This window comes from Thermobia domestica, chromosome 13, assembly GCF_964235325.1.
Source record: "Thermobia domestica chromosome 13, izTheDome1.hap1.1, whole genome shotgun sequence".
Lineage (NCBI taxonomy): Eukaryota > Metazoa > Arthropoda > Insecta > Zygentoma > Lepismatidae > Thermobia > Thermobia domestica.
In genome coordinates, this window is record NC_137466.1 from 192,908,324 (window position 1) to 192,922,569 (window position 14,246).

A 14,246-nucleotide genomic window follows, 5' to 3' on the forward strand; every position below is an offset into this window, starting at 1 on the left:
AACAGTTACTGAAAAATTAATGTAAAACCGAAAGAGAGCAGACGGCTTACAAACAATCAGAACTCGAATGAAGCGGTCACGAAAAAGTATAAGTTCCTGTACTATTTGCATAACTATGAAGTGTTGTTAGAATAACAAGAACGTAACTGACTTTAAAAGTGCTTCGAAATGGCCTTCCGTTCGTTAGCGGTCAGTTTTTTTTATTATTATTATTTTATTTTATTTTTTTTATACCTGGGTTACACGGATTATTGATTCAATTATTGGCATCTTGTAATTTACCATTGATGTCTGACTTTGAGGCCACCCTGTACATAAATTTATAGTATAGTTAATTACCCAGCCTTTAGCACAAGAATTCTTTACAGTTCAAAAAGTTTTGCACACGGAGAACACGATTAAAACTTACAAAATATGAAGCAATTTACATATGTAAAGTTCCATTATATTTAATGAAATTTAATTTCCATTGGCGGGATATCTACATTTAAAATATAATTTCTGTGTACGAGAAAATAATATGCTATTAGCGAATTTTATCTCCCTTCAAAAATATCCTCTACTTGTTCACTTTTACTTCTGATGCCCAGCATTCCTTCTAAGAAGGTATTCTATGGATGAAGAACATGGCCATTTAGTTAATATTTTGTTAAGAATATCTCGATCTACTTCAGCTAAATCCTACATTGGCCGAGCTAGCACGGTAAGTTGGAGAACCAAGTTTACATCTCAGTCCAGTTACATTAACTTCAGTCTTAGTATATCACTGAAGTATATCTTCGTACCTACAGAGAAGTTGGTCTGATATAAAATCGGTTATTTCCTCACATTATCATATTTATATAATAAATTATTCAACTGTCAGAGGGATTCTTTAATATAGACATTGGGTTGTCCAAGCACAACTGAAGTTGTGCTACAGTCCATGTGATCTGAGTTGTTGAGTACTGACTTCAAGGGTAGTACAAAGTATGGTTGATCTGAGAGTATACTGGGTAACGTAATGGTTAACACACGGGCACGTTAAGTCGGAGACCCAGGATTGAATATTTGTCTCTCTTTGTATATCAATAACTTAAGAACTTATATTTCTAAACTTTCAGCTTATAGAGCTCCTTCGTGGCTAAGCGGTTAGCATACGCGCCTTTGGCATAGGAGACCCGGGTTCGATTCCCGGCGGGAACTCATGTGGTTCGGATACCACGTTAATCAGTAGGTCCTGTCTTATATAGCCTCGCTGCTGAAAGGAACGTTAAAATCAACTCAACTTTCAGCTTATACATTAATTTGGAACTGTTATAAAAGTAATTACACTATAAAAAAAAAGTATATCCTAAGTCGTTTTGAGCTCTTCCATTAAAAGCCCATATTTTAAAACATAGAGGGCGAGAGCAGAAAGCTTTGGAAATAAAGATAAGTGTTCGATTTTCCTTAGACATTTCCTGCGGCGTAACATCGGAATAGATCTCTGATAGCACCCCCAATCGTTTAAATTTCATGAATATCACTCTTGAAATTACTTCTTTTTTGCTATTTCTGATTCTACCTATATTTTGATGCACACAATGTCTTACCATTCCGTTATATTTGTAGCCATAGCTGCAACAAAACCTCTGAAGTCAAAACTAAGCTCGTTGGCTGAGCAAAGTGCTAACCCGCCCATCACAGGAATGAGAGACAGATTGACATACAGCCCTGTATGCTCTCCTGAAAACAAAAAGAAAAATAAAAATCTTACAAAATGATTTCGATTAAAAAAAATAACAATCATAATAAAAGAAGAATCATACCTTGATATCCTAAAATATATATCTGTTCCATTAATATTGTCATATTTCATTAAGTTTCTGTACATATATCCAAAATAAGAAAGAAGGATTTGAAACAAAACAGAACGAGTAAATCAAATGAAAATACCCTTACTACTCCTAACGAAAAAAAAAAAAAAATACATCTAAAGCCACTAAATGATCATAGATAAAAAGGAAGACAGTGGAGAAAGTGATGTGCAGCGGGTTCTTTTCATATGATGAAGCAGTCAAACTATACTTGGAATTTGAGTACTTCATTGCACAAGTGGAGTCAGTTACATGTCGTCCTGCTTTTAACAACATCGTAATAATAAAATGTGACTATGTCCGGTAAAACCACATGAAATATCAAATTTCATATAGTGTTTTTCTTTTCTTAAATTTATTTTAATTTGATATGCAAGTGACTTCCACCCGCAGTTCCTATTCATATTTAGTAAAAGAAAAGTACCAATACGAAAACTGCTGCAGTATATATGCAACCTCTAGTATCCCGTCTTCAATTCATCATGGCATGGAGGTGGGTGTTGCCATGATAAGCTGAAGCTGACTGTCGGAAAATGAAATATCTAGTTTTACATGATATTATTAACACCTTTGTGTAAGAAAGAAACAGAAGACTAATGAAAGTGAACGATTTTTAAAAAATGGTGGAATAAAAATGTGCAAGGAAACGGGAGAACCTCGAGAAAACCCGTTACACAACGTTGTCCACCACAAACTCGCGTGAGCGGGAATCGAACCAGGAATTCATCGTAACAGAGGTGAACGCTCTTCTACTTAGCCACCGAATTCCAGCTGACTGTCGATTATGTAATTAGGATGTTTATAGTGTTCAATAAAACTGATTGTCTATTATGCATGGCTTATTTGAACTAATGTTTTATATTTATCGTTCGATTTTGAATTATTAGCTTCTTTTATAATAAATAAAGAAGTAATAATAACCACATGGTTTCCTTCAACATTTGTTTTAGACTTACGTAATCTTAATGATAATTTATTTCATTAGAATGTGCATGTAAATACATAAGTTAAAAGCCCACACTTCACTCTGGAATTACACATCGATTACACTTATTGATGCTAATTACAGAGTCATCACATTCACGTTGAGCTTCATAAACACAAAAAAGTATTTGCATTGATGTTTTGCAACAACTTTCGTATTTCGTCAATACTTTTATAAGACAGTCGTAAGAGAGGTCCATGCTGCTTTCCAATATTTTTGAAACACAAGTAATATCCACAAGTAACACTGTAATATCCATTCATTTATTAGAATCTAAGTGGCCAATAACTGCGGACATGCTGAAAATTATCCGTGATCTCAAAACTGTCACACGTTCCCTTGCTATAATTAGTATTTACTCCAAGCGCAGAAAAAAAAAAAACTCGACATCGGTATTATCGTTTAACAAACAAAGGATTGAGTTTTACGAAAGAAGCATCTTCATACGTAGTATTTACTTGTGAATGTCCAAACGAGGTCGTTTGAACTTGTCTCCTCAAATAGATTTCCTAAACGTATTAGTGGACAGTTCGAGTCCCCCATGGCGTCAGGGTTGAGCGGGCTTTCTCGAGTTCCCATTTTATACAATTTTCTCGTTTAATATACTGTGGTTTTTTTTTTTTTTTTTTTTTTTTTAGTTTCTTTTACTTTGGTCTCAATCTTTCTATTGCATGGACATGACTGGAGTCGTTATTTTTATTATCTACGATGGTTTTACTTTATAACAATCTTGTTCAACACGGGAATTTCGGGTTTATACACGCGTCATTTTGGTTTTCGACTTCTGTCATGACCACGTTTTCTAGCGCAAATAATTTTCAGTGTTTCAACAATTTCACCATCTTCTAACAATTTAAAGTGCATTAGTCGACTTAGCTACATGGTTGCGGCTTTTTCTTACAACCACAACTTGGTCCCGAAGTGAAGTAAATGTTTTAGTGCCAAAGCAACCATTGTCTCTGCATACAAAAGCTCAAAAATAATAATATGCATTTTTCTTTATCTGTCTATCGTAAACGGAAGTCTTAAGTGTAGAAAAGGACTAAGAACCTCCAACCTTAATGATGCCCTGGGAATCCTAATCGGATCATTAAATTTTAGGTATGATTTCGGCAACCAATCCTGTTGGCATCGACTGCTAGATACGAAATGAAGCGAAATATTTTGAATTGTACTTAGTGTGTGTAAATAATTGCATTCAACATGGTTTTTGTTTATGTATAATTGGTATTCCTAACTTTTGAACTAGTGTGTGTAGGGGATCGCCAACAAAACAAAACAAAACAAAACAAAACAAAAAAAAATTCTAATTATAGTATTTTCTATCAAAAAGGACTAAGTTAAATAATTTTTTAAAAATTACAAAAAGTGAAAAAGTGATTTCATTGACCCGGGACTCGAACTCAGGATTTCCGGCATACCGTGCCAACACGTTAACTACTGGCCACCCAGTCCGCTTCCCAGAACAGCCAAACATTTTCTCTCACTCCTGTAGTCGGTGCTCTCCACTCAGACCACACTGTTTGTACCATAGCCCAGCTGCTGTGCTTGGATAATCCAGTGTCCATGTATTAAGAACACCTTTTGACGATGTAAAGATTGGATTGTGGTACGTAAAAATAAGTTTAAATCGCTTGTTTCCTCTTTTCATTAACATTTAAAAATGTTTATAAAGCCGAAGCTTTTCATTTAGTATCTGGCGGCTGATGGCAAGAGCACTGGCTGTCGAAATCATACCAGGAAATTAATTATCCAATTAGGATTTTCAGGGCACACTTAAAAATAAATGGTTATTAACCGTTTCCTATACTTAAGACTTCCATTTACCATGGACATGTTACCAGTTAGTAGTTGTTATTTTCAGCAAAAAGTGCCAGACTTTATCTTTGTTAAAGAAAAATAGAAAAGAATTATTAAATAATGTACCGGGTTCGCATAAATGACTCATTCATTTTCAAAAGGCATTATATGTACACACATGGAAGACATATGAATAGAACCACAAATTCACGAAGCCTATACACCCTCTACAAATGTTCACCAATATGTGTCTTGGTGACATGATACACGTCCAGACGAAGTCTTTTTTTCTTGCTTTCCCTTCATTTCCGACAGGTACTAATCTGGTATTGTCACACCCGATCGGTAAGATAATGGACTCGTGCTACCACGTGAAATATACAAGACAAACTTGGTGAGTTTGTAGTTCTTTTCATATATATTTTATGTGTACAGGTGTAATACTTTTGAAAATATAGCCTTCTCAAAACGAATGAATCATTTATGCTAGCCCTGTATATGTCACATTAACTTACCAAGTTTTTTGTTATTTATTGTAAAATAAATCTAGATCTGATATTGCAACACAAAGATACAATTATACTTGCGAATGTGTAAATAAATTCATTTGATAAAATGACACTTTGTTTAATTTGCAACTACTAAAGAAGACACAAATACACAAGATACGTCGCAAATAAGTTTTCAGAAAACTTCAAACTTCATATTATATATCTACACGAACATTTATGAGAACAAATTACCTAGAAGTAATCTTGATATCAAAACAGTAAAAATAGGCGCAGAACTTTTGATTGTCTCTGTGAAGCTAACAGCAACGTAATTAAGTGCAACTAGTCCTAGAATCACAGTTGAAAATCTGAAAACAAACAAAACTTCAATTACGTAAAGGAGTTCACTAGTTATAATTACATATTGAACATTATAATTAGCTATTCTTAAATATAAAACACTTACATATCGCGTATTATTAAACATGATGATCTACTTTAACCACCTCTGATTCGAAAGCTGTATAGACGTCCTTCGGCTCGGTGAACGGACGAACTGGTTGGAAAGCATATCATCTTTAAAATAACTTACTAAAATACCATAAACGTTTACTAAATTGAAGGATCAAAATTCACTTTTCAGTACTAGAGTATTTGTCGTTGTTGTAACATGAGCCAACAATGATACAGACAACGAAAAAAAAAATCCACTTAATTACAAACTGGCAATGTAGACGATTACTATGAACATATTAACTAAATATATTTCTTCTAAAGAACTTTCACACACACTGACCTTTCTTTCAGTATTGCCAGCACCATTTGAGAGGAAAATTAGGTCTGAAGATACAAACCAGTTAAGAAGAAGATATTGTGTAGATAAGAATATACAGTATTTCTATTCAAATTTATATGTGAGAATTATTGTTAAAGTTCGTTATATAATCAAATCCAATTCTTTACTTAAACATCCGTATCTGTATTTAACGAGATTATTTGAGGGGGGGGGGGGGGTATGATGAATTACTTGATATCAGTGACGACATATGAGACTTAGTATCAAAATAGAGCAGGTGACTAATTTTTGATACCTGGGTAGTATTATTAGTGATAATATGAAGTGTGAACGCAAAAAAAAGCAAGAATATGAATGGCGAAATTAGCTTTCAAAAGGAACAAAATACTATTTTGTGGAGCCTTGAATAAATAGTTGAAAAAAAAAAAAAGACTTATAAAATGCTTCATGTGGAGTATTGTACTATATAGGTAAGAAACATGGGCATTACGCAAAAACGATGAGAAACAACTGGAAGCTTTCGAAATGTGAGTGTGGAGAAGAATGGAGTTGAGTTGATTTTGAGTTTACCGTCCCTTTTCAGCAGCGAGGCTATATGAGACGTGGACCTACTGATTAACATAGAATCCGAACCACATGAGCTTCCGCTGGGAATCGAACCCGGGTCTCCCGCACGAAAGGCGCGTACGCTAACCGCTTAGCTACGGAGGAGCTCTGGAGAAGAATGGAGAGAACTATTTTGGATATTATTAAGGAAGAGAAAGAGAAGGTGAGTGGGACATTGGCTAAGAAGGAACTGTATCGTGAGTGATGTTTTAGAGGGTATGGTGGCATGAAAGAGAGGGAGGGGGCGAAGGAAACTACAATTAATGGACGATATCCTAGGTACAGACGAAGAGGTTAGCAGAAGATCGTGGAGCACGGAAGTTTCTCAGCTGCAGCAAGTGACCTGCCAATAATGGCAGAATACCTATGATAATAATGATCAGTGACGACATGTTATGTAAAATTTGAACTTCAGTTATAATATACTTATTACTGTGTGTTTTTAGTGGTGGTAAAAGCAAGTCAAAGGTTACGAGCGTCGGATAATAGTATGATATCTCTACGGGAGGAGAGAAGGAAAGTATGGGTTGTAGAAGAAAAACAATGTTAATACGATAACGATTTATAGCCATATTTCTTTTTCTTTTCCTTTCTCTTTTTTCAGAAATCTTCGTTGTCACATTTTAAAAATAAAATTAAAAATACAGTTTAGGATGGTAAACTGCTAAAAAAAAATTTGTTGGATACTTTGTATGGATACACTTGATGTATTATTGCTTACAATGAATTTTGATGCAGAAAAATTACGTTTGTTCTATTCAGGGTTCCTACTCAAATAAATAATCAACTTTTTCATAGTTTTCATGGTCGGAATCTTTACTAACTACACAATGAGAATAAAATCCATTAAGTACGGGACCTAAGGAACACTCCACCTCTTCCCAGGCGTATCTAGGGTGAGGCAAGCAGGGCACCAGAGCGGTGCAAAAAATATCATGCCAGCCGGATCAAAGAGCAACTAGGACCTAGATCAATAATTTGGCCATTGGCAATGTGCTTGTGTTACCACTTTCAGAACTATCAAGATTCTCTTGTATATATTCCTTTACCTGATCATATGCGATTGACTTTACCTTCTGTGATCCACTTGAACTCGATGGAGTACATTGTTGTCAACTGAAAGCTCACTGCTTGTTACCCATACTGGCGTCCAAATAAATAATAATAGTAATAAATTGAAAAGATAACCGAAATACCGAGCGACGTGTTATGTAGCTGTCTGTAATCTTGATATTCAAAATAGTTTTTATCTTTACTGTTATTTGTCTCTGACTCATTTTTCTATCATCTCTTTACTTTTATCTCTGTTTCTTGCTACTTTTATGTAAAATTTGGCAATTACTATATTCCTATTGAGGCGGTTGTAGTATATGCAACGACAAAGGCATTATGAAAATGAAATGAAATGAAATCTTTGAGTTTTACATCCCACGGTGATGCCGGTTAGGGTAAAGGAGACGGTGATGATGAGTAATGAATGAAATGGTGGAATGAAGAAAGTGGGAGGAAACGGGAGAACCCCGAGAAAACCCACGCACACGGTGTTTGTCCACCACAAAGTTCACTTGGCGGGAGCAGGGTTTGACCCCGAGACCCCTAGCACCAGAGGTGAACGCTCTACCACTGAGCCACCGCGGCCAAAGGCATTATAATAATAACCATTTTTTTTTTTTTTTTAAAAAAAGAAATTTAGACATTGATAATTTTTATACTAACATTTGTGAACATTTTGTTTATGGTGAAATGAAAAGAATTGAATTTTCTGAAAACGATTTTAATGCGTATAAGTAATTAAAAAAAGAGTTTTTATTGATAAAGAATTCTTAAGTTAATCACAAAATAAATTTTGAAATTTGAAGTTTTGTTTTTCTTTTATCATCTTTCGTAAGTTATTTTGAAGAGTAATGAACTACAAGTACAATCACGGACAAAGGTTTAATAAATGAGTTTAACGTAGTCTGTGACAATAAATTATCAATTAAAGTGAGGATACAATTTTCAATTAAATTTCCGAAACATTTATATTTTCAGTTATAAAAGCAGGCCCACCAAGCCCTTCTCATCCTTCAAACTTCGAATGAAGAAGTTGAAGAACTCCCCACATACATAATTTCGTTTGGTGTAGAAAGAAAGAGAAGTATTTAAAACATATCAAGTGAACAGTTCGCATTATGAAAGATGATATGAAACAGGCTTACAAAATAACATAAATGACTTACTGTCTTAAAAACGCACAAAAAGCCTACTAATTAAACAACAAATACACTAACCTTGTACACCCAACAAGAGTCATGTGCCTGTAAAAGCCTGGAGGCCGCGATAGCCTTTGAATTGGTTTATACATACCACATGGAAAATACATTTGAATAAAACCACACGCACCAGTCATAAGCATTTGGAACGTTCCTAGAAGAAAGATAACATATTTCAAGAGTGTAAAAACTTACTCCACTTTAAATCGTGTTTTAATCATAAGACTTACATTTTCTTACCATTAAATACAGAAAATATGCTATGGTAAAAGTTTCATTATAAGACTACAATGGTATACTGTAAACTAAACGGGTGGTTTACTTAACTATCAAAAAGTAATTACCACTTAACTTCGTGATTTAAATAAATTAATCCTACACATTAACTATGACGATGATTACTAAAACGCATCGTCGAAAATGTTATCAGATGCACTCCAAAAGTGGGATCTCTGTCAAAAAAATAAATAAATAAATAAATAAATAAAAATAAATAAAATAAAATAAATAAATAAAAATAAATAAATAAATAAAATAAAATAAAATTAAAAAATCTAAGTTTACTGTACAAGTAATCTTATAGATGCTTAGAAACTTTAAAAAAAAAAAAAAAAGTGTATATTATTTTTGCTAAGTTGTAAAGAATATATGAATATCAACAGAGAACAAATATTGATTTTCATAATAAGCAAAAAGCACAAATTGACTTTTCAGAAATTATTGTTCTGTGTACATGAAATTATACTTGTTAGTTAAAAGAAGGTCGCAGAGTTAAGAAATCCCTTACCTAAAACGGTAGGATCTCCTCTCATGTATGTCAAAATGTACTTATTGAGGAACAATGTACAAGCACTAAAAAAATACCACAACACAAGGAACGCAATGGCACGAATGTTACATAGACCTCCTTTAGCATTTAAAACCACTAAGTCACTCTTTCCTTGGCCAAGAGAGCGTGATGTCCCACTGGATACAATTGTCTCCTTTTCCTCCAATAGGCTGAGTGCTTCCTTAACGGAATCCAACGAATTTGTTGACGATATGTTATCACTAAAAGTTGTTTCTTGTAAATTTTCGTAGGGCACATGATTTTCACCGTTTGTCTCAATTTCAGGGGCTAATGAATGATCAGACTCCAAAGGGATTTTGTTAGAAGAGTTATGTGACTTCTTCGTTGAAGACGACAAAGCAGAATCGATATCCATTACTCTTCTCGAATCAATCGTGGCACCTGAAAGTAAACCAAACCACTTATTATAAAGAAAGAAAAAAAATCAAGTATTAACATATCTATATCTTCAATAAAGAAAAAAGAAAAATAACAGCCCATGTCAGTTATGAACGTGCAAAGTGTACTGTATTATCGACATCTGAATATTTAATTAAAATTTCATTGTGAAAACAAGACAGGGAATCCCACAACTCGTATCGTATGTAGTATACCGATGCGGTAATCATTTTAACGCTGAAGTACTTAGAAAAAAAGAAAAAATGAAATCTTTGAGTTTTACGTCCCACGGTTATGCCGGTTAGGCTAAAGGAGACGGTGATTATGAGAAATGAATGAAATGGTGGAATGAAGAAAGTGGGAGGAAACGGGAGAACCCCGAGAAAACCCACGCACACGGTGTTTGTCTTAGAAAAAAAAAAAAAGAATTTAAACGATTAATCAAGATATAAATCCTAAGGTAACTCATAACAATGATGATATTTTAATTGCACTAACTACACTAACTCTGAAACTTTATTTTAAAAAACAGATAAATATAAATCAAGTGCATAAAGGCAACGAGTAAAATGTAATGAGATTGAATTTTGTAAATTAAAAAAAAAAAAAAGAGAGAAAATTTGTTATTTGATAATTAAATGAAAGAAAGTTAGCCTGAGTCGCCGTACATAAATAATAATAAAAGGAAGATCCCATGGCACCCTATCATGCTTTCTCTAGGTCAATGATAACCTTATGGAGAGGTCCTTCTGGTATTCTCTGTATTTTTCCACTACCATCCTACGTGAAAATATTGCATCCGTTGTCGATCGTTCTGATATGTGACCGAATTGGTTCCCTATTATTTCGGTTTCTTCCCTTACTATTGTTTCTATCACTTTCTCCCAGAGCTTCACCGGATGGCTCTTACTTTTATTTCCGTTGTAGTTGCTACAGTCTTGCACACCTCCTTTGTGTTTCAAAACCGGCAAAATGTAGCTGCTTCTCCATTCTTTCTGCTTTATCCCCTGTTTCTAATACTTTTCCATGCTCCAATACGAATATTCACCGTCCTGGAGCTTTCATTACCACTTCATATCTTTTTAATGGCATTTTCCACCTGTACCACAGTCACAGGCCGAACAAATCCCTTGTTCATGGGTAGTTTCTTGGAAATACTCCTTTCACCGTTTCTTTATCTTCTTACTTTTCAGAACCTCGTTATTTTCATCCTTGTCGCAGCACACATACGAAATGTATTCTCTCCTCTCTCTCTTCTTCTTCTTCTTTTTTTCAGGTTGTAAAACTCATTAGAAGCTTGCTTCTTGCTACAATAAATGTCTTTTTTGCGTTCTTCCTTGTAATTCATCAGATCTAGTTGATTGCCAGACTTCTGCCATTATTTGTATCGTTCCTGCTTCTCCTTTACAGCTGCTTAAATTTCTTTATTCTACTATCACGTTTCTTTATCAATGAGCTCTCTTCCTCTGGTTTCTCCTACAATTATTCTTGCTGTTGTCCTGAGAGCTACTGATATTCTGGTCCACTCCTCTTCCACGTAAACCTCTTCTTTCTTTATTTGTAATATTTGCAATGTAGTAATTTCCTTTCGAATCTTCTCAGCACTTGTTACATGTAGTTTCCATCACTTTGTTCGAATAGGAACATTTTGTCGTCTTCTTCCATTTTTTTTTCTTTGATGACGATATCCATGAGTGTGAGGTTGTATAATAAATTACCTATAGAACTGACACAACTACCTATGGGTAGCTTCAAAAATAGATTATATTCTTGGTTAGTGAAAACACCATTTTATTCAATAGATGAGTTTTTTGAATACGATAATATTTAATTTTTGTAAGGTAATAATCAGGGTGGAAAAAATCATGATTTTTTTGATTTAAATCGATTTTTTTGATTTAAATCAAATCTTTCTCCTCGTATAATACAAATCGCGAACTGAAGAAAAAGCATTAGGAATTAGTATTAAATGCTAATTATGCCATTTAAGTGAAAGTGTTGGGGTTGAATTTTGAATTATCCCAAATCGTTAACCTATATCAATCCCAAATAATGTTTCTTAACCCTTTTAAATTATGGCTCTTTTTAAAGGTAAATTATAGACTTTCAGTCAAGCAGCTACAGCATCATCCCTATTTATCCTAGGATAATGGTACATACATCACTCTTTTTAGAACAGAACAGCTTTTGAAATGGTAACATTCACATTTCCCTATCATGTCTCTGAAGCGGCAAATTTTGAGAGTAATCGACATTTTTTTCTTTTTTCTTTTTTTTTTAAATTGATCCCCTCTGGATTCGCCTGTGTTAACGCACAGATCTCAAAATCAACTGGGAAATACTAAGGGGTGTACTAAATGTGTGTACAAAATTTCAAGCTTCTATCTTGAGTAGTAAGGGTGAGGAAACGAGCTAAGAACATTCCCACAATGCCCGAGATGACCCAGATGTAATATAAAAATTTCCTCAGATATCCCTATTTATCCTAGGATCATGATTTGTACATTATTTTCTTCAGAATAAAATAGTTTCAAACGGTACCCTTCAAACGTCTCCATCATGTATCTGGGGCGGGTAAATCACGAAAAAAGGAATTTTCCGTTAAATATATATATATATATATATATATATATATATATATATATATATATATATATATATATATATATATATATTAGATTTTACCTCTGTGGACACCTTCCCCCGTTTTAAGGCAGAGATCTGAAACAAATCTGAAAAATACTGAGGGGTCCACTGAGTAAATGTGCAAAATTTCAATTTTGTAGGTGCAAAAGTAAGCCCGCGAAAAATATTCCCCAAATACCCCAGATTCCCATATAAAACAGAATCTCAATTAACAGTTTCCTGAGACATCCCTATTTATCCTAGGAGCATAGTACGTACATGATTTTCTTCAGAATAGAACAGCCTTTCAAACGATACCATTCATATGTCTCCATCTGAGGCGGGAAAATCACGAAAAAAAGCTATTTTTTGTTAAAAATATCCTTTTTAAAAACATTTTTGCCCCTCTGGACCCCGCAGGGATCTGAAAACATATGAAAATTATTAAGGGGTGCACTGAACGAGTGTGCAAAATTTCAGTCTTCTTAATGCAAAATGTAACCCACCAAAAAATAATACGCATAACAAAATATATCTTTTTAAATTTATGACGTCATCACACACTATACCTCAACGCAGAAAGGCGTGAAAGCATATGTAACGTGTTCTAAAATGCCTCCAGTCTTGAAGAAAACCAAGTAAAAAGCCTTATTGGTACTTTTTAAATCGAATAATGAAGATTCTACCCTAGCACCCCCCCCCCCCCCCCCAAAAAAAGTGATATAATTTAAAAGGTTAAGCATTAAGGAAAAAGTACAGCAACGTTTATCAAAATGACCCTTTTTTTCACAAAAGTTACTGATATTTGGCAGGGGCCTATTTTTAAAAACTCAGAACTAGCTTGCGGCATGAAATACATAACTTTCGCCTAGTTATAAAATTAACAAAAAAAATTTTGGAGAGGGGATAGGACCCCTCTAAATACGCCCTATTATCTGGGAACAAACAAACAGACACGCAGAAAAAAGAATTTTCGTCTTAAATGTTGATGGTGATTTCCCCGTTGGAATAGTTAACGATTTTAAAACCCAAACCCAGTGTTACGAAAGGAAGAAAGCAGGATTGCTCCGTTACCTGTTCAAATCGGGTTTTCCCTAATCATCCTCTGCATGACACTTGTTTTCATACTATACCGTACATCTGAGTCTCATTGTATTATGATTATTAACTTCCATAATCGAAATAACAGAACAGAAACGGGATTTTACTTATTTTCACTTTAAATTAATTTATTTCGGAATTCGATTTAAATCAACGATTTTTATTAAAAAAATCAAGTGATTTAAATCTTGATTTAAATCGTGATTTAAATCAGACTGATTTAAATCAATCCACCCTGGTAATAATATTTAAGATATGTTATTGTGGTGAACTTTAGTACTTTAGCACTTATTGTAGATAATAAACAATCACTATTGCAGTACATTATTGTAGTAAGTTATAATTTGACGTTGTCTATGGCTATGTAGCTGATTCGACAATAAAATTTATTATTATTATTATTATTATTATTATTATCGGCCAGTACTAGGGGGTGTTGCTCCGTTAGACTTTCACCTGGTCTTACTTTCAGTTTCTTGCATGTAGGTTTTTTCTCCTCCGTAAGATGAAGTAGATTCAAGATC

At 34.0% G+C, this 14,246-nt stretch overlaps 1 protein-coding gene across 1 annotated transcript in view; it reads right to left on the bottom strand.

Moving 5' to 3' along the window:
* Positions 1–14,246, bottom strand: part of LOC145668902 (solute carrier family 35 member E2A-like) — a 33,509-nt gene that overhangs the window by 15,881 nt on the left and 3,382 nt on the right. The window contains exons 2-5 of the mRNA XM_081737175.1: positions 9,556–9,999; positions 8,787–8,922; positions 5,367–5,482; positions 1,575–1,707 (exon numbers count right to left, since the gene is read on the bottom strand). Coding sequence (XP_081593301.1) covers positions 1,575–1,707; positions 5,367–5,482; positions 8,787–8,922; positions 9,556–9,973 — 803 coding nt within the window. The 5' untranslated portion in view covers positions 9,974–9,999. The remainder of the gene's footprint in view (positions 1–1,574; positions 1,708–5,366; positions 5,483–8,786; positions 8,923–9,555; positions 10,000–14,246) is intronic.